Source organism: Falco biarmicus, chromosome 7 (assembly GCF_023638135.1).
Source record: "Falco biarmicus isolate bFalBia1 chromosome 7, bFalBia1.pri, whole genome shotgun sequence".
NCBI classification, from domain to species: domain Eukaryota; kingdom Metazoa; phylum Chordata; class Aves; order Falconiformes; family Falconidae; genus Falco; species Falco biarmicus.
The window spans coordinates 51,121,892-51,148,598 of record NC_079294.1 but is presented as its reverse complement, the minus strand read 5'-3'; the positions used below and the strand labels follow the sequence as shown (position 1 = coordinate 51,148,598).

At 46.7% G+C, this 26,707-nt stretch overlaps 1 protein-coding gene across 28 annotated transcripts; it reads left to right on the top strand.

Moving 5' to 3' along the window:
* Nucleotides 1–327: 327 nt before the first annotated feature.
* On the top strand, nt 328–20,455 carry TPM1 (tropomyosin 1). Of its 28 annotated transcripts, none has more exons than XM_056345825.1 (10): nt 328–596; nt 1,490–1,615; nt 7,705–7,838; nt 9,101–9,218; nt 9,682–9,752; nt 10,571–10,646; nt 11,187–11,249; nt 11,507–11,576; nt 12,874–12,952; nt 14,409–14,700. In XM_056345825.1, exons 1-10 carry the CDS (start codon nt 483–485, stop codon nt 14,410–14,412), a joined length of 855 nt encoding a protein of 284 aa, XP_056201800.1. In that variant the 5' UTR covers nt 328–482; the 3' UTR covers nt 14,413–14,700. The 28 variants fall into 28 exon arrangements, with proteins under 28 accessions (XP_056201800.1, XP_056201795.1, XP_056201797.1 ...); XM_056345846.1 differs by lacking the exon at nt 14,409–14,700 and adding an exon at nt 1,188–1,313 and having other exon boundaries at nt 331–596; nt 12,874–14,402; XM_056345845.1 differs by lacking the exons at nt 10,571–10,646; nt 14,409–14,700 and adding exons at nt 1,188–1,313; nt 10,002–10,077 and having other exon boundaries at nt 331–596; nt 12,874–14,402.
* The last annotated feature ends 6,252 nt before the right edge of the window (nt 20,456–26,707 follow it).

The following is a 26,707-nucleotide window of genomic DNA, read 5'->3' as shown; positions in this document are numbered from 1 at the left end:
GGGTTCCGGCTTGATACTTTTTTTTCTCTTTTCTTTATTTTCTCTCCTCTTTTTTTTTTTTTTCCTCCTCTTTTCTTTTTTTTTTCTTTTCTTTTCCCCTTTCTCCTCCTGGCCGTCCCGTCCTGCCTATTCGGGACCCGCGGCGGGGCCCGGCCGCCGCACCCCATATACAGGCATCGGGCCGGGCGGGGGGCGGGCGGCGAGTGGGAGCGGCGGGGGGCGTGGGAGGGGAGCGGGGCCGGGCCGGGCGGGAGGGAGGAGGGGAAAAGGGGGGGGGGGGGGGGAAAGCCCTTTCCAAAAAAGTATTGGATGTCTTGAGGAATGCAGTCAGCCCCCTGGGAAAGGGCATATCTGTGAGGCGCTGCCCGCCCGCCGCTCGCACTCGGCCGGCGCCGCGTCCCGCACGGAGCAGCCCCGCGCCCGTCCCGCACCCGTCCCCCTCGGAGCCACTCGCGCGGGGACGCGCCTAGCCCACCGCCGCCATGGATGCCATCAAGAAGAAGATGCAGATGCTGAAGCTGGACAAGGAGAACGCCCTGGACAGAGCCGAGCAGGCCGAGGCGGATAAGAAGGCGGCGGAGGAGAGGAGCAAGCAGGTCTGCACCGGGGCCCGGGCCAGCGCCGGGCTCTGCGCTTCCCGGCTGATTCCCCCCCTCCCCCCCGCACCCCGTATCCCCACCCCGCTCCTTGCGGAACTGGTTGAACTTTCCCTCGGGCAGCGCTTCCCCCGGCGGGGGGGGCCGGAGCCCGGCTGCAGGCGCCCCCCCGCCCCCCCCGCGCCCCAGCCGGCAGCCGGGCCGGGGGACAGCCGCGTGGCCGCCGGGCCTTTGTCCCAGGGCATGGGGGGGACAGGCTGCCCCGGGAACCCGGGCAGCAACGGCCAGGCGTGCTGCCGGTTGGCGAAGGGCCCCTAAAGCTGTTCGTCCCCTCCAGCAGGCTTGTCCGATCCCGGCCGCCTGCCTGCCCCCTTGCCATTCCCGTGTCCCATTTTCCGGGCCTTCTCCAGCCCGCCTCTTCTACACCTGGGGCTTTATTCGTTTGCGGGAGGGGGGCACACTGGTTGCACGTTTCTGGGAGAATCCTGAAGGAGGAGGGAAGAAGGGAGAGGGATTTAAAAATTAATTTCCCACTTTTCTGAGCCCAGGGAGAAACATGTTTGTGCATTGTATTTCCTCTTGTGCACCTAGTTAGAGGATGACATTGTGCAATTGGAAAAGCAATTGCATGTGACGGAGGATGCAAGGGACCAAGTGCTGGAAGAGCTACACAAGTCTGAGGATAGCCTCCTCTCTGCAGAGGAGAATGCTGCCAAGGTATCGTGCCCTTGCCGCAAGCAAATTGAATCTAACTGTCTCTCCTCTCTCTCTCTCTCTCTCTGTCCTCTTCTGTCTCTTCTGCACTCGCACATCTCCCTTTGCACGATCACGTTGCCTGCTGCACCTTTTCCTGCCCGCCCTCCCCTCTCCACCGCTTTCCACCCGTATCACAGCTGGAGGACGAGCTGGTGGCTCTACAAAAGAAGCTGAAGGCCACTGAGGATGAGCTGGACAAATACTCCGAGTCCCTTAAAGATGCACAGGAAAAGTTGGAACTGGCTGACAAAAAGGCCACAGATGTAAGTTACCCCCATCCCTTTCACCACCACCCCAGCACAGGAACCACACGATCTCTGCACAGGACAGCCAGGACTCCTACCAAGCAGCACTCCAAAGCTTTGCAGAGGGCAGGGTCCAGGCACCTCCTGGGCAGGGAAGCGGGAAACACAGCACTGCCTCCTTGCATGAGGTTTGCACACTGTCAGAGGTGTTTGATTGGGTTTCTGTGCAGTCGACACGTGCTTTTCATGGGTACTTGCCGCTCTAGATGTGAAAGTAAAGAAAGAGTGGATTATCTGTTCAGGTGATGGGGAAAACGGCTGAGGCTGGAACAACACTGCCTTGAAAATTAAGCGGAATCGGAGAGTTACTAGCAACTAGATGCAGGAGAGGGAGGTCCAGAAGAGCAGGGGCTGCCAGTTCTGTCAAGAACGGTGCTCCTAGGCAGGCATGCGTTAGAGCTGTTACTAGTTTGGTGTATGGCTGGTCCCTGAGATAAAAGATCCTCTCCTAGGTTGTTTTTTCCTGAAAATCACTGGAACTGTTGGGCTTGTCAAAGAAAAGTTCAGTCTCGTGTGAGAGAAAATCGTCCGGAAGATGATACTTGCTAAGCTTGCAGTTCAGAGGACAGGGATCCTGGGAGCAGGCTGGGAGTTATATATAGCTCAGCACTTTATATGGTAATAATGCAAGAGCTTGTGCCTCTCCCAGGCCTTCATCCCACCCACCTGTCTGCCCCTGACATGCATTTAATGGATTGCATGCACGGAACCGCGCGAGTTTATTGTCTCTGCAGTCAAGGTCCAGATCTCTATGGCGGCTGCTGCTGTTCCGTCGGTTCTCACTGGGTAGATCTCTGGCCTGAATTACAGGCTTAGGTGAAACCATGGTGTTTCCAAAGTAGTGACTGTCCTTTTCCTATACATTTAAAAATTAACCTCAAAGCCGTAATAGAAAGAGGAGCCGCCACGGATGAAGCAAGCAAAGCATGTCAGGGGGAGGAAGGGTACTTTTAGAAGGGGAAATGTTACCAAAAACAGCTTAGCGTGAAGGACAGCATGCTTTTGTCTCATTTTACTTCTAAAATGAACAAAGGGTTAAAAAGGTTTAAATTCAGTATGGGAGTTAGGTTGTATAACTTTGAAAGAGAACTCAAGAACTTAACATAAGGGTGCATGGGAGCGGGAAAGGTTGTGTGTAATGTGGATCAGATGTCCTCGGTCCTCTGCGAGGCTGCGGGATGAGAGGCAGCTTCCTAGCAGGACGTTTAGTTAACTGGTTCAAAGGAACCGCACAAAGATCCAGGGGAGATATTCCTTATAAGGAAAAGTATGCAGACTATTTGGGAATGGCTGGCCTGGGATGGAGGCAGGAGAAAGGCTGCTAGAGTCCCTGTGTGAAGCGAGAGACCTCTCTAACCAACCCCGCTGCCATTTTCCTTCGCTGGAAGACAGTGCTCGGGGGCAGTTGAGCACGGTGTTTGCAGCCGCCCCCCCGGTGGGGGCTGGCGGGTGTTCCCCAGGTGGGTGCTGTGCTCCATGGTGGGCCTGGGACCGCCTGGCACTGCCCGGGCACCTCTTTCCTGGCACCGCGCGGGGTCTGCCTGGCACTGCAGCTGCCCCGGCGTCTGCCCTGCCCGGCTGGGTAGGGGCAGGGCTCAGGGAGGGCCCGGGCCAGGGGCAGGGGCTGGCAGGGAGCACCAGGGGCAGGCAGGGAGGGACGGCTCGGGGGAAGTCGTCTTGCGCGGGGGGGCGAGGCAGCCTGGCCGCCCCGGCCTGACTCACCCCACACTGCCTCGGCCTCCCCGTGCGGGGGCAGCGGCGGGCGGGGCGGACGGGCCGCTCCGTGCCACGTTATTCCGCCCGTGCTGCGGCGGCGGTTTGCGGGGGGGAGGCGGCGGGTCCCGGCCCCGGCCCGCGGGGACCCGCCCGCGCCGCCAGGGGGCGCTGCCGCCCCAGCGCGCCCACCTGGCGCTGGCCACCGCCCCCCCGGCCCCGCCCGGCCCTGCCCCGCCGCGGAGCCCCCTCCCGGCCGCGGCCCGCCTCCGCCTCCGCCCGCCGCCTCCGCCGCCGCCTCCGCCTCCGCCCGCCGCCTCCGCCTCCGCCCGCCGCCTCCGCCCGCCGCCTGCCCCGGTGCCCGCCCCGGGGTGCGCCGCGCCGCTCCCAGCGGGTGCCGGCAGCCCCGCCCCGGTGCGCGGCGCGCGGGGGGACTTCCGGGGCTGGGGCGGGCGGCGCAGGCCGGGCGAGGCGCGGGCATGGCGGCGATGAGCTCGCTGGAGGCCGTGCGGAGGAAGATCCGCAGCCTGCAGGAGCAGGCAGATGCCGCCGAGGAGCGGGCGGGCCGCCTGCAGCGGGAGGTGGACCAGGAGCGGGCCCTGCGGGAGGAGGTAGGGCCGCCCGCTCGGCCGGGCTCGGCTCGGCTCGGCTGGGGGGCCGCGGCCCGGTGGGAGCGGCCGAGGGGCTCCCGGCGGCTCGGCCCCTGCCTCCGCCGGCGGGATGGTCACCCGCGGGCGCGGCGGCGGGCGGCGGCCAGGCCCGGGCGGGCAGATCCGGGGGTCGGGCCCGGGCCCGCAGGTGAGCAGCGGCCCCGCAGCGCTGGGCGCGGCCCGGCGGGGGGGCTGAGCTTGGCCGGTGTCAGACCGGGCGCTTTGTGTGAGGGCCTGGGCGAGCTTTTGTGACATTTTGGGGGGCTTGGCGAGCGCCACTTGCCTTCGTACCCCGTCCCGACGAGTGCAGCTGTGGGGGGCAGCGTGCCGATGGCCAGGGGGCTGGGGGCTTGGGGCCGAGCCCGAGGTGGCCGCGGCTGGGGGCTGCCCACAGCGTCCGGAAACACCGCAGGGCCCTGGCCTGGTCCCTGGCACTGGCCATCCACACTGTGCTCGGCGTGTGGCCGTGCCTGGCCCAGGCGGGGCAGGAGCCACGGGCACGTCGTGGGCAGAGACACGGTGAGGTGTGAGCAGCTCCCGCGGGCAGCGGGCGCGTGTAGGTGTGGGGGGCACTTACGGCGGGACAGCTGGTGGGGCTGGGTGCCCTGCCGTGGGTGTCGGGGCGTTGTGGCAGCTGTAACTTGGTGTTTCCCACTGTAAAATGTAGTGTCCTTTGCAGCAGGCTTAGTGTTTTCGGTGGTTGCATAAAGGTGATGCAAAAGAACAATTTTCTTATGTATGTAGCTTATTACAATAGTAAAAAATGGTGATTATTGGGTTCCCTTACAATATGGGGCTTTGTGCGCATTCTGGGCAGCAAGTGCAAAGGAAGCGCCTTCTGATTGCTTGCAGGTGATATTCCCAAGGGGCAAAATGTGCCTCCTTACACTTGTGTAACTACTGCATTCTTGCAGGTCACTTCACATATCCATTTTTTTCAGTGGGGAATCACGTCACAGTCATTAACTTGTTTCATAAGGGTTTCTATGTTTAAAAAAATACTTGTATTTGTTTTCTAAGCTTTGGTGAAGTAAAAGACATCAATTGTCCTATTTTCAGTAATATATATTGTTCTAAACAACGTATTAAGGGATTCCCGTTCAAACGGGAAGCTTTCATGTCACCTTCTGTGGCGGAAAGAATGGTGCTGGAGAAGTGACTGCAGCGCGCTGGTGAAGCTTTGTCTTCAGGGCTCAGCCACCTTGCTATAAGGCTTAGGACCCTGCAGGTTAATGTTTGTCTCTTCCCTGGAGTTGGCTTGTGCAGATGATGTGGCATTCTGCAGAGTACATTTACATGGGATTGAAGTTTTTGTTTGGAGGGGTCAGTGCTGGGGTGAATAAAGGCAGAAAACTGAACTCACAGACACATGTAGATCTGTGCGTCTTCCATAATGCTAGCTATGTAGGGTTTTTTTTACTGTTGCAGCTGTGTTTCTGCATGCTTAAGGAAGGAGGCTTTGAGGATATTACAGCAAGCAAACTGAGGTGTGAGTCTGACCCTTCCCTTAGTGTCACACCTTACATGTATAGCATGTGACCAGCTAGGGTTGTTTTGTTCGGTTCTTTTCTTCCTGTGCAAGGTACAGATATGCAAACAATGAAAAAGCTAAAGCTGTAGCCAAAACGTATCACGCCTTACAGCTTTTGATTGTTACACCAGATCGTTAAAAGTTTCAAGGCTATGATTAGCAGCTGCTGCCTTAGAAAAGAATCTGTGTTGAGCACAGGCATCTCAAGGGGCTGTTGGTAATCGTGTTTTCAGAATGCATTTTTCTTCCTTCTGGAAAACAGAATCGCTCTTACAATGGTAATAATTAACACCCGATGGTAACTTATCCATCTCATCGCTCATTGTAAAAGTATGTGGCGTATAAGTGCTACGGCAAAACCGCAGGAGGTTATGTTTGTCTGTTGGCTGTGGGAGTGCCCCAGTGTTTTTCCTGCCTCGCCGTGTAAGGAGGGAGCCCTGCTCTGCACGGGGCGACTGCGCTGCCGCCGGCTGCTGAGCCCGTACTGCCTCGCTGCCCCGGGAAAGGCACCTGGACTTTAGTCGCCCTCTGTTTTCGAAGCGTATTATATGCCCTTATCGCGATGAGGAGTCTTGACGTGGTAATAATTAACGTGTAACATTAAACATTTCTTAAGGGTAACGTTTACAAAAGGTGGTTTTCTTTCTCAAATGGGAATGTTCAGATTCTCATGTTTGAAGCCAGAAGTCTGAAAATAGAGTACTACTGCTTGATTACATTTCTAAAGATTTTATATTTGGGTTAATGGGGATCTCTAAAAGTGAAGTCACTTCTACTCCTAGTTCTACACATTTACTGTGCAGACTCATTAATGTTCGAATACATTATTAGTTTCCCTTCTGATCATTCCGGCGGGGCAATGTTACTGTGATGTCAAAGGTTGTTCTACTTGTCCGATGTGTAAGTTATTCTTACTTGTGTTACGTACAACAAAATTCTAGCTGTGGCCAGCTGTATCCAGCTGCCTCTGGTTAGTAAAAGCAACAAGTAACAGTTCCCTAAGTTTTTAATTAAAGTACCAAACTGATCAAACTGATCCTTCTGGTATCTACTTTGGATTGAGGGTTTATTTCTACCCCTACCCACCTCGCCACCCAACTAGATATCATAGAAAATTCAGATGTGTACTTCCTCATATATAGCAAGATAATTTTCAGTACTAATTAGGAGTAACTGTTACTCTTGGAAGTAATTAACTTTGTAGAATAATGACCTGTTTATATATATTTTGGGCTTAATATCCTTTTGAAAGTAAGTTTAACAATGAGATTACTACAAGGCTGTTACGGAACTTGCTCTGCAATTTATTAAGCAAGCGTAGGTTTGGGGGTGTCAGAAGTAAAGGCTTGTAATGATAAGAAGCGGATGAGTTGCAAGGGCTCCACAGAAAATGATGTGAATAGGTAATGCAAGAGGAGCAAATCCGGGGGAAGTTTGAGGATGGCAGCCTTGGGGGGAGGGGCGGATAGGTGGTGTAAGCGATTGTTGCCTGTGTCGGGGCCCCTTTGAGATACAGCCTCTGCTGGTGCCCTCCTTGTCAGCTCTTGCGTAGCTTGCCTGTAGCCAAAACCAGTGTGAACTGGGGCATTTCCTAGGCATTCCCGTGCACTCTCACTGTGTTAGCTGTCTCATTCCAAATGCTGATCTAGGTGTGGTTTTGCATGTTTATCCTGAACCCTTCTTACAGAACTCAAGGGAATATTGGGACAGTTCTTATTCAAAATATTGCAGAACTCATAAATAAAGCATTTTGGGTAATGTTGAAGAATGGGGTAATTAGTTTGTGTTGATTCGATTAAAAAAAAAAAGGCGGGAGGGGAGACTATAACAAGTTCATGTCTGCAAATGCAATAACAGAAAATATTTGGGGAATGACGCATAGATCTTCCGGTGCTGTTCTTTTTCGTATAAATTGTACATTCCTTAATGCACTTCATTTAAAGGAAGCATTAATCATTTTTTCCTCCGTTAAGCAATAACTTCACAATTCAATGAGGATGTATACATTTCTGTGTATGGGCTTTTTAGGGGAAGAAGTAAAAAATGACTGAAGTGCCATTAAGTGGCACTAGCAGGTACGTGGGATAATCTTTTACAGGAAGTGATATGCGCCACCTTATTAATTAATTAATTTCTGTTCTTCCTGTGCTCAGGCTGAGAGTGAAGTAGCTTCTCTGAACAGGCGCATCCAGCTGGTTGAGGAAGAGTTGGACCGGGCACAGGAGCGCTTGGCTACTGCCCTGCAGAAGCTGGAGGAGGCAGAGAAGGCTGCAGATGAGAGTGAAAGGTGGGTGGGGCCGCTCTTAAATGGATCATTGCCCTTATGACAAGGATGATAATTGCCAGGGTGTGGATTAAGGAAATAAATTTAATCGCTCCTACGTCTCAACAGGTGTAGTCTGCGCTTCCTTTGCCTAGCTGGACTTCAGTTACATCTTGTCTATGTAGGGATGTCCAAAATGTGTAGGCTTGAATTCTGTTGTCCAAAATGTGTAGGCTTGAATTCTGTTTCGTGTCTCAGTTGTAAAGATATGATTTAAGCGGGGTAGGGCTTCTGATGGATCATGCTGCGTCCTGTGAAAACCGCTTGGCCCAGCCCAGGCTTCTCCATTTGGATAACAACTTTCTGAGGGTGACGTGTGCTCTTGTGCTGTTGGGTGATTCTTGGATTCATTGTGGGATGAAAATCTCACCTGGAGAACAGCAGAGTGCTGGAGGAGGCTTTGGTTCTCCTGTTGGCAAGATTGGTACGTGAAGCTGAGCAGAGGAGAGCAAGCATGATAATTCCTTCAGATTTAGGCTGGGATTTCCAGAAGTACTTAAGTTAGGAACTCAAGAGTCGCAGCTTTAGAAGATCTCTTTTATTTCTACCAACTGTATTTTATATCTGTGATAGTACCTTTTATTGGGGAAAAAAACCTACCTATTCTGCTTGTTTCTTTCTGCCTTACGAACAGTGCAGCTTGTTGAAAAGAAAAGCATCTGAGACTCATGATGTGTTATAAAATCGTTAAGAGAATTTGGGTCAAACATGCATGGAAGGGGCAATATGCAATGTTCCCTGTTATGAAGGAGTTAAATTTTGCTAGTGCAGAGTGCTTCAGTGTGCTAGGGCTCTGACATGGCAAAGCTCAGGGGAATCTGTTTGGCCCATAAACATAATGCCTGCCAGTCCTGCAGGGGCTGTAACATGCTGTTTCATGATGAGTGTAAAAGCACAGATGTCTTGCTTCTAAAGTCCTAATAAGATGACTAAAGACCCTTTATTTACCTTGTTTTCCATCAGTTTCAAATGAAAAGGAGTAGCACAGTTGAACTGCGGTAAGAGCTAAACAGATTAAATTTTCTTTCTTCCAAAGACAGGTTTCTTTCCTTTGAACTCTGAGGTGTGAACGCGCAGGGCTAGATCGATGGTGTGAAGAATCAAGTATCTGATGTGCTTCGTCCACCTTAATGCACTTGTCTGAAAGTCCAGCTCTGGTAGTGGTGGAGCTGGAGATAAACTGGCAAGCCCTGAACCTCGCATTTCCTGTTTTTCACGTCTTTCAGAGGAATGAAGGTCATTGAAAATAGAGCCCAGAAGGATGAAGAGAAGATGGAAATCCAAGAGATCCAGCTTAAAGAAGCTAAGCACATTGCTGAAGAGGCTGACCGCAAGTATGAAGAGGTCGGTCCCTGAGTGCAGGTCATCTGTTTCTAAAGCGCCTTAGGCTGTGCCTGTAAATTCTTTTGTTATCCTCCCTCGCCCCCTGCTTTGCCATTTAAGTTCAAAAGATCACAAACACCACTCTTCCCAGCTATGGAAGGAAGAATGGGCACCTGGATACTTCGGGGGACAAGGTGGCAGGAGATCTGTGTCCAGATCTTTCCACTGAAATGGCTGAGAGTATTCCCTGGTCTCTTAGGGAGAAAAATACTTCTAAGTTGCTTTTTGGTGAATGAAAGAGAGGTCTTGAAAATTGCCAGATAGTAAAGACTGAAATGAACAATGAAGTTGTCACATAGTCAAAACTCATGTGTTGACCAAAAAAGGGAAAGAGACCCGGCTCCCTGCTTTGTAGGTTCTAGAACCAGGTGGCGTGTGCTGCAGCAAGGTAATATCCCCACTTGTGATTTGCCTTTTCTGGTAGGTGGCTCGTAAGCTTGTGATCATCGAGAGTGACCTGGAGCGGGCTGAGGAGCGGGCTGAGCTCTCAGAAAGGTAAGAGTTGAGCTGCCCCGAGATGTGTGAGGTGCTACAAGACAACTGTAACAGCATGAAACGTTGGCAGTACACTGCGTGTTCAGCTCCAAGCTCTGTTTTGCTCATTTACTCTAATGGTCGAAATAAATAGTCAGTGCCAAAGTAAATGTGTTCATATGTGTGTGCGCGTGTGTGTTGTCACTGCATGCTGTACCTGCACACTGATTTTGTGAATGGCTTTTGTGCATTTCATGTGTTCACTAACAGCCAAGTCCGACAGCTGGAAGAACAGTTAAGAATAATGGATCAAACCTTGAAAGCATTAATGGCTGCAGAGGATAAGGTACTGATACTAATAAACAGTCTTTAGGTTTAACTGCAACCCGAGTCTCTCAGCTTCCATAGCCGGTTAGCTCACTCAGTAGTAACAACTACATCCTCGCTACGCTCTTTACTCTCTTTGCATCTTGCTTTGGTGGTTTTCTTTTGTCTATTTTTTGTTTGTTTATTCATTTTTACCTTTAAAGCTGATCTTTTGTGCAGCCAAAAAGAAGCTGAACTGTCTCACGTGTAAAGGCTATGTAAATATTTCTGTGTGAGCCAAGAACTGTAGCTAATTTCTGTCTGGTCGTTGTCTTAACGTACACTTGAAATGGCATTTGGCATCAAAAAGAGTTGCTTTCAGTCTGTGATGGATTCAGCTGCTTTTGAGGCCGTTCTTTTGCTCTGTAATTGTTTTCATTTTTTCTCTATCTTTTCCCCCTATTTTCTCCTGTTTCTTTTGCTTGACTGAATCTTCCATCCGCCCCTTTCCTGCCTTCCTTCCGAAATAACAGCAAATGTGCTGAGCTTGAAGAGGAGTTGAAAACTGTGACCAACAACCTGAAGTCGCTGGAGGCTCAGGCTGAGAAGGTAGGCTAGAGACTTACGTGAGAATGTGTCCCTTACGTTGTCACCTGCACCGCCTGTGGGGTTTTCTGTATATGCTGGTCACTGCAGCATTGCAGCAAGGCCATCTGGACTTACCGCTGAGTTTATATTTGGCTCGTGCCAGAACCTAGTATTTCTTTCAGTTCCAAATAGGTCAGTATTATTTGACCACATGTTCTGTTAAGTAATCTGACGGGATTAAATATTATTTATAGAGTGTCTCTCAAAATGGCACTTGTGTGCCAACATGAAACTTCTCCAAATGCCACTCGTTTTTAAAACTGTGCTACCAATTCCCACTCAAAGTTCCCACCGTATAGCACTGGACTATTAACTCGAGGGAAGTTTGGCTCTTGTAATAAACTGTGTATTACTGCAGTCTGGTAAGTGGAATTAATTTAGTTATACCCATGTTAATTTCTTGTATACGGTTGACCTATTAGAAGAGAATCTCAAATGTGGGGTTTTCTGGTATATTTAGAATACCTGGTCTAATATCAGCGATCCTCTTTCTAATTACAGTACTCGCAGAAAGAAGATAAATATGAAGAGGAGATTAAAGTCCTGACTGACAAACTGAAGGAGGTAAAATTCGAGCTGTTCTTTACAACACATCTTCCAGCGCAGCTTTGATTCTTCTAATATAAACATTTCTTTGACGCTTTAAGCATGAACAAATCATTTTGGAGATGATTTGGTGTTAAATGTATCTCCTGAAAATTAGTATTGCCTTATTATTTGCTGCATTTCATTGTCCTTTTTTTCTCATTTCAATTTTCGTTCCTCTATTTGTAAATACTATGTGTATTTGCTACAGTAGTCTGTATTTGTCTTGACTTCAGGCTGAGACCCGTGCTGAATTTGCCGAGAGGTCAGTAACCAAGCTGGAGAAGAGCATTGATGACCTAGAAGGTATGGGGTTTTGTTTTCTCACTTAGGGTGGAAATACAGATTTTTTTATTCTCCTGTTGTGGGTTTGTTTTGTTTTCAGTACCCAGTTCTACACACCTGACTTGTCCTGCTTATGTAAATGGGTCTGCCTCAATAGGGAAATAGGCAAAACGTTTTCAGGTTGAAATGTGCTGATGACTTAAATGCTTCAGGTGAACAGTGTTTTGCTCTTGCCTGTTCCTTTTTCTCTCGTGTTCTCAAGACTACTTCTATTTTTTTGCTTTATACTTTTCTACTTGGAGATATAGAAATGTATAGGGTAAATGATTAGATGATAAGTATTTTTATTATCTTACTAAAAAGCTGATGAAGAGCTGTGTTACATTTGAAATAATTAGGAATGTGGCAAGCTAACCTAATTTTTTCCTGCGATAAGTGTTGGTCAGGGGCAGGCATTCTGTGTCATAGACCAGTTGCTGTTTTTCAGTGAAGCAAATAGATTGTATAGAGAATCAGGAGGACAGCTTGTTTAACCTCAGAGGGTTTGTTTAAAGGTTTTGATAAATCTTTCAGAACTCCAGCAGAATAGTTGCATGTGCTTTCTACCTCCAGAGAAAATAATTCAGTAGTGGTTTGTAATTAAATGTTATATGGAGTTTGCTATTTAGACACGTTAAACTAAGTCTAGGATTTTAAGAAGCTTGATTGCTTGGTATGGCAGGCTGACTTCTGCAAAAAGGGTATGAAATATCTAGGTAGCTGCTGAGAACTTATCGCTGACTCAGGAAGGAAGCAGAGAAGATGTGTTCAGAAGGAACAAAAATTGCTGTAGGAAGCTGAGTTTATGACATCACACAAACCAGAGTGTTTTCTAAGAAAAAAAACCAAAAAACACAAACTGCTAGAAAATAAGTGGTAAAATGGTAGCATTCTCCTTGAGTCCTGTTTTTGGATCTTTTCTTCCAAGCCTCCTGTGTGCCCTCCTCATGTATGTTAAAACAAAAATCCAGGACAGCGAAACATGGATTTTGCTTCTCTTGCACGCCTTTTTTCTTAGTTTTGTCTGTGTCACAGGTTGCTCCACTGGCAGTGCAGTTAATGAACTTGTCATGTAGAATTATTCACTGTTGATTTTTTTTTTTTTTCAATTCTTCTCTAATTTTGTAACTTTTGTTTTGTCTGTCGCAACACCTCTTTCTGTTGCTCTTCCCCTTTCCTACGGCTTCTGGATGGTATCCTGTGCCACCACCTGCACCTTCCATCCCGTGATCACGCTCCATTTCTTTGCACACCTCTGCCTTCCCTTGGGGGATGTTAGATGAGCTCTATGCTCAGAAACTGAAGTACAAAGCCATCAGCGAGGAGCTGGACCATGCCCTCAACGATATGACTTCCATGTAAATGTCTTCCCAGCTTGTGCCTGCACCTGCTTCCCTGCCCTCTTTGATTGCGCAGTTCCGCCCTTGTGAAATTACACTCCCTCTGTAGCGGGAGATGCGTTCATTTTTGCAAGACTAGGTGTACAAAATACCATGAACAGTTTCTTTACCGAGGCAGAGTGTGGGTGAGTGTTGTGCCTAGCCTGGTAAATACTCATGGTGATTTTGTAAGCTGCCTGATAAGCACGTGTTTACTCTTTCATTCTGTATCTGCAATCCGTGTGTCTTGTGGTTGCCCTTTGTCGGTAGCTCTGCGTTCACCCTTCCAGTTCACCTCTGTTCAAGCATTGCCTACCAGGGCCCGTCATGTTCACTTCACCAAAGAAAATTGCTTTGGTATGTGTTGCATTCAGAGCGTATTCATCTGCTGTCACAGTTTTTCTCTGGCAAAGTTCCTACAAAAGTTTTAAAGAAAATTAGGTTTAGCTGTATTCTCTGTTAGTGACAGTGGAAAGTGCTTATCTCTATTTCCTTAAGGCTCTGAAAATCTCTGCTGTTATCACTGCATTACAAGTGTGGGAATTGGTTTAAAGTACTTTGCCATTTAAACCCATAAAAGTCAGTTGTTTCTGCATATTTGGTGGGAGGTAGTAGTAATTTACTTTGCATACACCAAAAAGGTGGTTATACCAACTTTAGTCCTAAGGAGAACAATAAAGAGTGTATCAGGCAGCAGGAAAGCAGGAGAGTGATCACTTGTAAGGTGTAACTAGTCTCCGCAGCGTTTGATACAAACTGGCTGCTCTTACATCAGCCTAAAACTCTGAACAGAGGTCAGCTGTGCTAAACCCACCTTCCCATGCTCAGACCTTACTTGCATGAATCTGGTACGGTTGACGTGGGAAAGAGGAAGAGTTGTGGCTCTCGGGTGCTTGCGAGATGCGATGGTTTAGTCTCAAGGTTTGTTTTGGGAAGCCAGCATGCTTTCAGCAAGGCATAAGCTTTGCTCAGACATGGAAATGTAGTTTGCATGCACCCATATTTTAAAATGTTTTTTCTTTGCGTTTTTTCATTCCTATATCTGTTCATTACTTCCCTCCCTTTCTCTCCCAACTTTTTAGTGGGGATCTAATTTTGTCTGCTTTGATTTTACTGTATTTTTTAATTCCCCCCACCCTCCCAACATCTGCTTTTGCTTAGTGGCTAATCAAGCAAATGGATTTCTTTTTTTCCTCCTCTGTGTACAGAGATTACAGTATTTCTTCAAATTGGGATATTTCTAAGTGGAAAACAGACTTTAAAATGTGTTCTACTGGTACATGAGGACACTACTGTAGCATTCCAGTCCTGGCATGGTGTGGTGTTTATCTAGTAGTCATCTTGGCATGCTGGCCTGTGCTGTTCCTGCTTTTTTGGAAGTCTTTACTGCACCTTTTTTATTTCCTACCTTATCTCACTTTTTCTTTTCACGCAGATAATTTTCTTTGCTTCACTTCTCCAAAGACATCTTCATCAGGCTGGACAAAACATCTTTCCAAGCTTTGGATGTTTCATGGGTTCATTGTCCTGTCTTCTAGCTTAGTTGACTCTGTTCCTCTAGCACCTGGCTCAGAACATGCTCTGCTTGTGCTCTGCTGTACAGAAACTCTACATCTCTCAATGTAAAATAAACATCCCAGCTGTATCCCTTTTGCTATTCCCTTGCCTTTTATTTAAGTTATTTAAATAATTATTTCAGTTACTAATAAAATTTGCTTTTTTTGCCATTAGGGATTTAGATCCTTTTTTTGTGTTTCTTTTTTTTTTTTTTTTTTTTGCTACAAACACTTTTGCCTGAATGTTGACAATGCAAAGCCAGTGACAGCAGTCTATGGGGTGAGAGTACACAATTCCACAATACTGTTGGTATTTTGAGGTCAAAACTGACCAGTTCTGATCTTGGTCTTTCTCAAAATCTGAGGCAGATAAAATGGCGAGTAGATGTAACGGAGATTTTTTTCAGCTGTTATTCTTGGGCCAAAATTTTTAGAGACGCTACTTCCTCAGGGTCGTTTGGTCATGGGAGCATGGCTGGGGGAGCAGTAAGTCCTTGACACCAGATTTTTCATTTAAAGTCAGAAATTGTCTTCTAGCTTGATGCTGAAGGCTTCTTGTCTTTATATAAATGTGTTTGTTCATTAACTTAAATATCTGAGATAAATTTAAAGGGACAGTATCAAAAACTTCAAATTATTTTTTTCACCCAAAAATAGTCTTTTAAATGTCCTGCAAAAAATTTTTCCCCCTTTTCATACTTCAGTTACTCTGCAAAGATATTGCCTGCTAGCTTTTGGGTTTTTACACGACATGCTTCTCTGGAGCAGCATGGTAGGATTGGAAGTTCAGCAGGGCCATTTCAGTAGTTCTCCACTCTCTGCTTAGCTCAGGCTTCAGAGTTTGAATTGCACACTCTTGAGAAACGTTTCAGAACTGGAGTAGGAGAAAACTCATCATTACACTACTAATGAAATGTTTCTGCTGTGAAGTGGAATGTACAGATTGCAGGTTTGAAGGCCTAAACATTGGCTTTCAGCTGATTAGGTAGTGCCTAATTAAGGATGAAGCATTAAATACTGACACCTTGCCTTTTTTTTGTACTGTTATTTGCATCTGGAGAGTTTATTGCATTGTTTTAACTTCATTTTCTTCACAATGAAAACAAATTGTTTTCCAGTTCACGTTAAAGTGAATCAGTTTAAACTGGGTTGATTCCTGATCATGCCTGTTGCTGTATATATTGCTGAAGTTCCTAAGTCACCACAGCTAAATAAACTCATCATAGCATACCTGAGTTTTAGTTTTTAGCTAGTAGAAGAATGTAAACACGGCTTTCTTGTTCAACTTCAAAGTTATTCAGCAGTGAAGTGCAGGCTAGATTTTCTGCCCTCCCCAAAACTTGTGTTCCAAGTAAGGCCCGCAAACAGATGTGTTCTCTTACTCCCCTGCCATGCTTGGGTAACTTCATCTCATCCCAGTTTTTTATCCCATGACACGTGTCCTGGTGTTATCCTGTACTTGGGCTTCTCCCCATAGCCAGAGTATGTCAGCAGTTACAGGTAGTCCAGATAATAAAGTTCAGCTTACTACTTCTCTGTTGAGATATAGTAAGTGGGTTTATACACTGTGTGTGTTGCAGGTGAAAAGTAAAATGTTTAGTGTGAAGGTTAACCAGACACAATGGGATAAGCGTTTGTAAAGTGACTGGAGCTGCCGTGGTTAACTTCCCAAGTTCAGTTCAGGGAATGCAGTCTGCGGACACTCGGCTGTAGCAGCTCCAGCTCCTTCATCTATTGTGTTCTGGTTTATTGTGTCGGCACTGCTGGTTTTCCCCTCAATTCCTTGCGATACTGTTGTTTCTTAAAAGAAGTCAAAAAAGCAAAATCCAGTGTAAACCTGGTGATTTTTAACACAGTAATATTGAACTTCAGTGTCAGTCCTTGCTTTTCCTTCAAACACATGACAGGCGCTCTGTGCTGTAGGGTGATGAGTTGCTGGGCAGAGGACTGGGCTGGGCAGGTCCTCGGTGACTGTGTAGAGGGTTTCGAGCTGGCCCCGCCGCGGTGTTCCCTCATTGCAGCATGTTCTAGCACCCTTGCCCTGGTTGGAGCTGGCCTTTACGTGGTACATTCCACAAGGTCTAGCCACATGTAGCTGGTCGGGTACCTGAGGTTGTTAGCGGGCGCGGGGCTGGCTGGGGTGGCCCCTGCCTGGGCGCTGTGCTGAGGCTGAGCCTCGGGGGCTCCGTGCCGGAGCCTGAGCTCCCTGCGGTGGCTGCAGGCGGGGCCCGGCCCTCTGCTTCACCTCTGGGGTGGATGGCGGCCAGGCAGCTGCCCGGGGGCAACGGGGGCTGCTGTACGCTCGGGAAGGGCTTCCCAGGCTTTACCTGGGCCTGCAGCCCCAGCTCGGATGTTGGGAAAGGCTGTCAGTCTGCCTCGGGCAGAGAGCGAGGTTTGTGTGGTGAAGGCAGGCATCAGCCTCTTACTTCAAGTTATGTTGTCATGTTTGAACAACGGCTTTGCCAAACAGTGAAATTTTAGTTACTCTGAGGTCTTGATGTTTTTTCCGCATACATACGACACTACTGTGATGAGAGAGACAGGACCCAGCTGCTTGGGGAGCGGCGCGGGCTGAGGGCCCTGTAGTGCGCGCTGGCTGTGCCAAGCCGCAGGAGCCGGGGCCGTCAGGAGCTGCCGCCCACCATGCAAGCGTGTCCTGCGGACCGGCTCGCTGCATGGCTTTGCCGTTGCTGCACCCAGAGCCTGCAGGGGAAGAGGATTTTTCTGGAAGCTGGTGGAAAGGAGCCAGAAGCAGTCATTTCCTGTAGGGGAATAGTCTGGGATCAAGAGGTCGGGAGTGCCGTTTGAGTCTAGGCTGCTGAGAGGAAAATGGACAATTTGAGAAAACGAGATGGTCAAAGCCCATCATGGAACGTTCTGCAGAACAATCCTTATTAAATGCCCTGCCACACAGAGCTGTGGCTGTTCCCTTTGAACGTGAACAGTCTTTTCCGTTTGCTGTATTAGAGCAACACAGGTTTTCATGCTTCTGTTTCACTTTCACTGAATGCTTTCTTTCAAAGTACAGCTGGACAATCTAGAGGTGTCAGAGTGTCGACACCAGTAACAGAAGGACGTTTCCCTACCAGCAACACCATTTCAGCTGTCAGATGCCCCAGGAAGGGAGTACGGGCCGAGTCAGACGTAGCGGTGTTTGCACCGATCACTCCTGCTGCTCCTTACCCTGGCTGAGATGCAGTTGCTTTCCCTCCACTGACAGATGAGGTTCCACCACATCTTAAACAGTTTACAAGGAAAAATGGCACTTGTAAAACAAGTCTTCCACACACTGTACCTAAAGATTAAAGCGGGACTTGGTTCTTCCAGGAATCTAGCTGCAGTTCTTCCATTTCTGTTCCCACTTGCCTGTCTCACAGCAGTTTTGCCACAAGAGGAGTCTTAGCCAGTTCTTCATAGGTTGTAGTAGCTGTTCCGTGGAGTAGCTATTGAATTGCTAGAGGTCTTAGAAACAAAGGTAAAATGTTTCTCTGTATGTTACTGAACTGTCTGTGGTGTGACCGGTTTCTTTATTAACTCTTACGTAACTGTTTTCTCTGTCTAATCTGTCTTCATTCTGCCTCTTTTTTTCCCCTTCTAACCTGCTTGCTGCCTGTACAGACCAACTCTACCAGCAACTTGAGCAAAACAGTCGCCTAACTAATGAACTAAAGCTGGCATTGAATGAGGATTAAACTTTAGTGTGACCATTCTTAACTTGTTTAAAAACTGCTTCTTCCAAATTTCCTTAAATCGGTGAATTAAGTGAATCAGTAAATGTAGAAATCAGTAAGAAACCTAGAAATTGATTTTTTTCAGGCTGTTGACTCTGTGGTAAATTGGATTAAATTCTCAGTTTTTGTTGGAAAAATATGAAAATGCTTCTTCTGAATGAGGCTTCTCGTTCTCTGTATGCACACCTGCTTTGGAGGAGCAGTAACCTTGTTGGCTGTGCAATAGCTCCTTTCCACTTCAGTAAACAGCTACAGCATTTAGCTAAGAGTATCCAAAAAGTAATAGCTTGCCTTGTGGAGAGGTGCTCAGTTTACCTGACTTCATGAATTGGCCCTGAGATTTTTACTGGAATGTGGATGAGAGAAAAATGTTCATACGGGTTCGTGTTTTCTGTATTTCAAAACCAACATAAAGGATACTTACAGCTGTTCTGTTATCGGGAGACTTTAATGCAATAATTTTGCATTACTATGAATTGGGCTTGTATCTGACTTAACAAAAAAAAGAACAAAACCCAAACAAATAACAAAAAACCACCAAAAACCCCTAGGAATGGGAGCTCCATCTGAAAATACGCGGTCAGTTTAAAGGTATGCTTGCATTAGTGTGGAGTTACAATTGCGGGACTCCGGTAGGGCGCAGCTCTAGAACATTGTGCTCATATATTTTACAAATAAGTGTGTTACATGACTGTCCTATAAAAGTGTGCATGCAACATAAAGCTATTAACTTCGATTTTATTTATTTTCTAGAAGAAATAAATTTCTTAAAGGTCACTTCACTGAAGAAGTGATTAGTTTTGATTTTTTTTGTTCTTTGCAAGTTCTGAATTACATGAAACTTAAAGCATGGATCTGCAAAGAAAATAACTATTTTCATTATTGCTCTACTTCAAAAAAAAAAAAAAAAAAACCAAAAACAAACAAAACACCGAACAACAAACAAACCATTCACCATCCCCCATTCCTATAAGCAAAGAACACATAAGCATTGTGTCTCTGTTGGCTGTGCATTTTCTTAACAAATGCAGTTGCCAACAGTTCTAAACTTGCATTACTTATCATTTGTTTTATTAATTCAGAATTATCTCTAGTTATGTTGTCTGGGGACACCGGTATTTATGAGCATGCACATTTCTTAACTATCTAAACCCTCCCGTAGAAATGATGATTGCATGCCTTCGTGTTCTGAGAATCAGTGCCTCCAATGAACTGCTATTCATGTTTTAATTTTCTAATCCCACAACAGAGAAAGTGGCGCATGCCAAAGAAGAAAACCTTAGTATGCATCAGATGCTGGATCAAACTTTACTGGAGTTAAACAACATGTGAAAACCTTCTTAGCAGCAACCACATTATTTGTCTTATTATTTTTACACCTGCTTGCCGTGAAACCCCATAAACGTGTCTTTATTTTAGTTTCACCGCAGTCACAAGAACATCTGCTAAATTATCAGGCAGGGGTCAGGGGAACACCAAAATGGGCAAGCCATATGCGGGTTAAGCGATATTATATTATGGTTTAAATGTGCCATTTCCCAACAAAAATGTTACCTACACTTTGTAGAGAGTTCAGCAATTCAGTATGCTTAGTCTTTTGAAGAATCCTGGCTGTGGCAGAAGAGTGTCCCACCTCAAGTGCCATCTTCAGTTTTTAGCAAGGAGCTTGATGCATGTTCAGGAGAGATCAGGTGGAAATGGTGCTATTTCAAACAAAAGGTTCTACTGAAGTCTTTTGTTTGATATCAGACAAGTCAGGAGTTGTCCAGCACAGTAACTTATTTTTATCAGAATTTTACTGATCTGTGAGAATTCGGACTTTCTGTGCCTTCTAATTCAATAAAACGAAGGTATGTAGACAACAGAGAAAAGTGAAGGCTTTTGGAGGTTTGAAATCATGTTCTTGCAACTCAATACAGAAGTGTAGGTCAGCATTTCACCTTGAGTGTTCATTCGATTGTATTTTTCATGTTGAAATGAAAGATTCAATAAATTCAGGAGAAAACATAAATTTGGAAGAGATTGTTTTAAAATGTATTTTATTTGTGTGGATCTGGGGGAGGGGGAGGAATTTATAAACCGATATTCGCCTCACTTTTTTTCACACTTTCTTTGAGCAGTTTTAAAAGTATACCTGTATGTAAACATTGTATAATGATATGGAATAAAATGCACATTTTAGGACATTTTTTAAATTTTGCTCTCCTGTGGTTTGTTTTTCATCTCATCAGCTTTCTGTGTATCGCTGTGTGAAATACGCGCCCCTCTCGCTGGGACACGCCGTCAACACGCTGGCGCTCGGTCTCCTCTGGGCTGACGTATGGCAGCGCGGGGGTCCGGGCTGCCGGGGCCTGCAGCTGTGAGGGGCCCTCCCAGGGCCGTGTTGCTGCAACCTGTCCCCATCGCGTGATTGTACCCCTGCACGGGTGCAGAGCGCAGCTGCCCCCCGGGGGTGATCACTCACTGTTGACCAAAACTGTTTTCAGTAAGATCATTGCAGAGCTGCCGTAGAGTTCTATAGGGAGTGAGCCCTGACGGCCACGCTCTTGGAAACGCTACCGTGTGCTTTCGTGTCTGGCCGGTACTACGTGTTCATTTGCTTCAGTACAGCGATAAACCTTCCAAAATAGCGTCCAGTTCAAGAGAGATCCTTTCACCCAGCTTTTCACTACTGGTTGCTAATTTCTACACGTGTAGGTATCCATTTGAATTACGAGGTCTGTAAATGAGCAACTTCAGAACTTGAAAAATAATTCTTTTTTCCTTCTTTTTCTGTAGCATATTGCTGAAAGTTGTTGCTGCCTGCTTTTGTAGCAGCAAGGAGCGTGGTAGGAGGCAGGTACAGGTGACCTTCCAGATCCTTAAAGAATCTCCATTAGTGGACCCTTAGCAAGCAGATGAAACAGAGTGACTTTCTCAGCAGCGAGTGTGGTGGGGAGAGGGTGAAGGAATAATTTCAGGTTAAATAGGAGTCAGGGGAGAGGTGCTGGTGTGAGTCTCTGGCTTGCTTTGATTGTGCTGTGAAGGAGAACTCTGTAACTTTACAAGCTTTTCCGTGATTCACTGGCTGCTGCCAGGTTGTCCTGGATGGAAAGGATGAGATCCCTGGCTTCACGTTTCCCTTAAGTGTTTCTGGGGAGCAAAATAACCCATTACAAGGTTCCCGCAGCGCCCTGAGCTCGTATTGGAGGCCAGCCGCGTAACGCTCCAGGTAACCGCTGTTCACAGGTAAGTTACTCTTGTGCCTTTCTCCTTCCTCAGCACAAGGATGAAAATCAGGAAGCGGGGCTCTCGCAGCTCAAGCCTCCGTGTGCTGGTGGTGGTGATGGGTGCGGCTGGAGGCCGGAGGGCTGCTTCCCACCCGAGCTGCCGCGCGGGGTAGGGCCCAAGGCCACCCAGAGAGCCCGAGGCTGTGCTGGGAGCCAGGCGGAGGAGACCCTGGCGCGGGGCCACGAGCCTCGCACAGCCGCGCGTGCTGCCTGCCCCGCTGGATTGCCTGCATGGTCCTGTGGTCTGCGCTTGGGTCCTGAACGGTGTGTCTGAGTGAGGTCAGACCTTTTGTTTGCTGCTTAAAATAGCTTGATTTCTGGGAGGCCACAAGCTGCTTTGTGGTCTGAGGAATGTGAATTCACCTCGTACTGTGTGTAAGGGTAAGGAGGCAGCTGTGGTTTTAATGTCTCTTGGTGAGATCATGTCATCATTAATAGAGCAAGCATGTGCAAGTGAGGAGATAAGAATTAATCTGAAAAAAAGCTGTTTGTAGAACAGACTTGCCCAAAGTGCGCTGTTGCAGATGAATCCATAAAGCTTCATAATAGGTAAATAAAAGCTTTCCAGTTCCAAGGAGAGCTGAACGCAGCAGCACACATACTGGTGAATCACACCAAGTGGCATTTTTTGCTGACTAGCAAGAGACACATAAATAGGCATATGGAGGTATTTGCTGTAGCAGGAAAATCTGTTTCTACTGTGTCTCCTAAGCCACAACCCTACCCATCACAGAGCCTTTGCATGCAGTGCCTAATCGGACAAAATTCCGAAGCTGGAAAGCATTGGCTCATAAAAAAAATAGGGCTCTGATGCAACCCTGTTCCAAACAAATGGGAATTTCTTCCTGCAGCTACTTTGTCCGACATGTTAATTCTAAAAATTTGTTACATTACAGAACGCTGCATCATTTCTCAAGATGTGTCTTGTTTTGAAGAGCTACTCACCCTTTTCTCCAAAGCAAAAGTGCATTTGGCAGTTTGAGATACACCATTACTGTGTAGCCATGCTATGTAATTGTCTTGGTCATATTGCGAGTTGTCCTCTCCCAGTGAAATGAGTAGTTCTGAGAGCACCAGAACTGGCAAAACCTGCCTTCTTGCGGATTCACGTCTCCTGGTTGGTTGTCAACTTGCAATGAATTTTTTTCCAGATACTGAGGCATTTGTGTTGTCTCTTGCTCCCTCATGGGATTTCTCTGATGTCTAATGATATGCAAGGCATGCTGTGGGGTGTGCCTTGCCTGCCATTGGGATGCTCGTAGGCGTGCACCATCCTTGTGGTTCCTTACACTCACAAAACTTGCAGAAATGTAATTTTCCTTTTAGAGTTCAATGTGGTCCAAACCAGTCAGTCAGTCCAAGAGTTGTTGAATGGAATGAGAGACAGAGGTAAGAATGACATGCAAGTCCCTTTTCTTCAAGAAGCAAGGCTAAAGCAGTACCCTACACCTACAGAGCGCTGCCTCTCAGAGCTCTAGCACCTGAGTGAGACATCTGAATCTGTAAAGTATTACACACAGTGACCAAATTCTACTGTCATTGATGCCGCTCACAGTCTGGGTTAAGTTGGTAACAGGTCGCTGAACTGTTCGTGCTGCAGGAGTATCTGTTACGCTGGGCTGTCTACGGCTGCTGTAATGTCTGTTAGTGGCAGCAAAAGAAGAAAGTGATTAGCCAACTAAAACACTGAAAAACAAGGTGGGGACAGGGACAGCGTAAGGGGGATAATTTTTACATGGCTCAGCGCTTGGGGAAAAAAGTCTTTTTTTTCCCCTCGGCTGTTCATTTTGTTGTTGTTGGGGTTTTTTTAATTTCTGAGTTTCTAAATAATAAAACAGGAGTATCAGTGAAAGATTAAGTGGGAATTGCAACAAAAAGGTTAAAGCAGTAGAGAAAATAAGGATAATGCTTTTTATCTTCATGGAGTTTTTTTGAAAATGCACACAGAAATACTTCCTTTTAATAGAGGGAAGCTGCATAACTTACTTTCTTCAGCGTGTGTTGTATTCTTTCCAAGGTATGGAAAATCTGGACAAGTTTGCATAATCTTCTTGGCTTCAGTTGCAAACCTGTCTAGTTTTCTGTAAGTCATAGCCTTGCCAATTCATAAGCTCTTGCTGAGAATTGCATAAATGCAGGCCACCCCTCACAAGGACAGCAGTTTTGTGAGCAATCCAGATATCCCGGTTACTTAATTTACATGAGAGCAGAAACAATAGGAAACAGAAGCAGACAGAAGTCTTACAGACATAAAAAACTGCTCCTTCCCGTTGGTTGCTGCTTGACTCGTAATGTGCTGAAATGAAAGGATCATGATATAGTACTTTTTATTTGAGTATCGTGGACTTTAAGGGCACCTCAGCACTGTTTTTTTCCTGTCTCTTTGCTGGTTTGAGGAATGGCTGGGTACAGATTAAGCAGCATTTTTTTCATTAAAGAAATAGAGCCAACACAAAAAAAGCCAAACAAGTGCTGCAGACCTAGCTGCGACGGTACCACGTGTCATGTTCTAACACACTGGCACGCATGCTTGTGGGAACGTTTCTCTTGTTTGTGTACAGCAAGCTTATATGGATCATTGGTATAAAGGGATGAAATATGCCTGGGGCCATGATCCTGCAAAGTATTTCAAATGCCTTCTGTTCTGGAGCCTGACCACGTTCTGCTTCTCAGGATTATTCCTTTCATTGATGATTTCATTTTTTGCCCTGAGATTCACACCAACACTTCCCGGGCATTTCTGCGTGCTCAGTCTCAGCTGAAGCTCACAGCAAACGGTGTCTCTTCGGGTAAAACCTGCAGAGGTGTAACACCTGGTGGGGGATGGCCTTGCCACCGAGGAAGGTGGTGCAGGTCTGGTGTCTCCGCAGTAGAATTTGTGGAAGAATAATCGGGAAGGTGAAACTGCAAAGCTCTGGTAAGTTGTTTTAACTGGCTTAGGACACCTTGGTATTGATGTTAACATGGAGATCTGTGTGAGATTCCAGTGTAAAAATAGAGCATTTCTTTGCAGGTCCACCGATAGTTTGCATGTTTCTCTTGACAAGAATACTAGTTGGAGAAATAGCCTGGGAAAATGCTTCAGAATCTTTCCTGGAATATGGTTTTCTGTAGCCAGCAAGGAGGAGCCTGCCAGACTTCTTTCCATTGAATCTGGATTGCGGTACTTCTTCCTTACTGGTTTATTGTACAGACATAGACTATGAAATAGGCTAAAAGGGTGATGTAATTTGGGCAGGCGGTCCAGAAAAAATGAACTAGGCAAGAATGCAGCTAAAAGGGAAACAGTAAGATCAAATTGTGCACAGGGGCTAAAGGCCAGTCGGAAGGGTACAGACAGAGAAGGCGATGTACAGAAGAATGACTCCTCCCTTTCTGAAGGGTGCTGTGCAGGTACGCCTTGTCCTGCTCCTGCAACCACTGCTTGTGTTCCTGCAGCCACTGCATTCCTCTGCCACAGAGGAAGGTGGCTGGCAAAGTCCAGGTGGTAGCAAATGCTCTGTCCACCCTCATCAGGGTTTAAAGTACAATGTGCAGGAGCTTTTCCAGCAAAAATCAATAAAAGTCCCTTCTCTCGGTGGTTCTTGCCACACCAGGAGAACCTGGGTTAAATTTCTTTATGCTATGACTTTATTATCAATTACCTTAACCAGGAAATCATGACACATTAAAAAAACCCAAAAAAACCCAACAAGACAAACCCACCATTTTTGCTGCTTTTCAGCAGTTAGCAAACACGTAGCAAACGCGTGTGTGCTTTTATTACATTCACATGTAGCCACGTCTGAGTGCAAGGCATTTCCTGGAGATTAACGACTGGGTGGGAAGGACTGTGGATCCAAGAGGCAGCTGAAGGGACCCACACTGGCTGGTAATCCATGGGAGGCACTCTGTGCCGAGACTTAACTGTTGTAAATCGAAATAAGAAGCACATGAGTTTATATGTCTGTCTGTGGAGGAGAAGCAGAGATTATTGCCATTTTGAGCAACTGAGTTACTGACTCCTCCCTCCGCTTCCCCGTCAGTGTGCGTGCTGCTAGCGTTAGGAATGCTACAGCTAGCAAAAGAACTCGGAGGACAGGTTTACTCTGGATCCATTATTTTTGTGAATCACTTGCTATTAACAGTTTGGATTCAATTACGGAAAATCAATAGAATCCAGGTTTAAAGTGAGGGCAGATTGTGTCGTGGTTCGTGTCCTTTTAGCTAAGCTGGTTTCAGGAAGTGCATTTTACTAAACCACACAATGGCATGTACAACCGTAGCCATACACATACATAGAGTACATGGATAAGCTAACGCCTGCCTGTTTGACTGAGCCTTGATCAAACAAGCAGTTCCATTAGAGCAGAGCCTCAGTGTTGTAGAATTGAGTTTTACACAGTCATTGCACAATGAGAAGTTCTCCTCGCGTCAAAGCTGCTGGGTCTTCAGCTGCTGTGACATTTGGTATGTATGTTCAAAAACCGAACGGCTGTCCCCAGTGAGGGTGCTGAGCAGTGCTTTTGGATCTGAGTAGGACGCCTGCATACTGCATTGAAAGCAGGAGATTGCATAATTCCTACTTAAACTACAGTAAAACCAGAAAGCTCTGAAATATGTTTTCTCTGTTCCTCTTTTCCCCATGTCTGTTTTGCCTTTGAAGCAATAATGAAGAAAATATTTTCTCTGCTGCAACCCCAACAGCAAAACTAAGCGTGTTACTTTGTTTCAATTGCAGATATATTTCTCAGACAACATTGGGGATTGCTCTTCATTTCTATTTTTTTTCCTGCTTGAGAATTTACAAGAGCACCAGGTGTCCATGTAAGAAATTCTTTTTCTCACACCTGTTGTTTAAATTTGACAGGCATCAGTTCGAGTACGAACTTGTTAGCTTTCATTACACCACCTGAAAAAAGTGTCGTCATCCATTAAGTAGAGTACAGCTTCCCCTCCAGCATCAGTACACCTTGAGCTTGAGCCTCTTCTGATGCATCAATACCTTGCTTACCTTCGCACTGCAAGATTGGTTTTATTGGAGGTGGAGGGATAAAAAGAATCCAGGCTGAGTGGCAGGCATCGAGATTGAGTATGCGGGTAGTAAAACTGTTCTACTGAGTAATGTTAATCACACTAAAGCATAACTAAGTGAAGTGTATGTAAGTGTGTCTGGCATACACTGCTATATACCAGGAA

Excerpts from the sequence above, each read along its gene's own strand:
- TPM1 (XM_056345844.1), top strand. The coding sequence starts at position 483 with ATGGATGCCATCAAGAAGAAGATGCAGATGCTGAAGCTGGACAAGGAG. Across the intron at positions 10,647-11,186 it reads TGGAGGCTCAGGCTGAGAAG|TACTCGCAGAAAGAAGATAA; the intron begins GTAGGCTAGAGA and ends TTCTAATTACAG. Across the intron at positions 11,577-19,509 it reads GAGCATTGATGACCTAGAAG|AGAAAGTGGCGCATGCCAAA; the intron begins GTATGGGGTTTT and ends ATCCCACAACAG.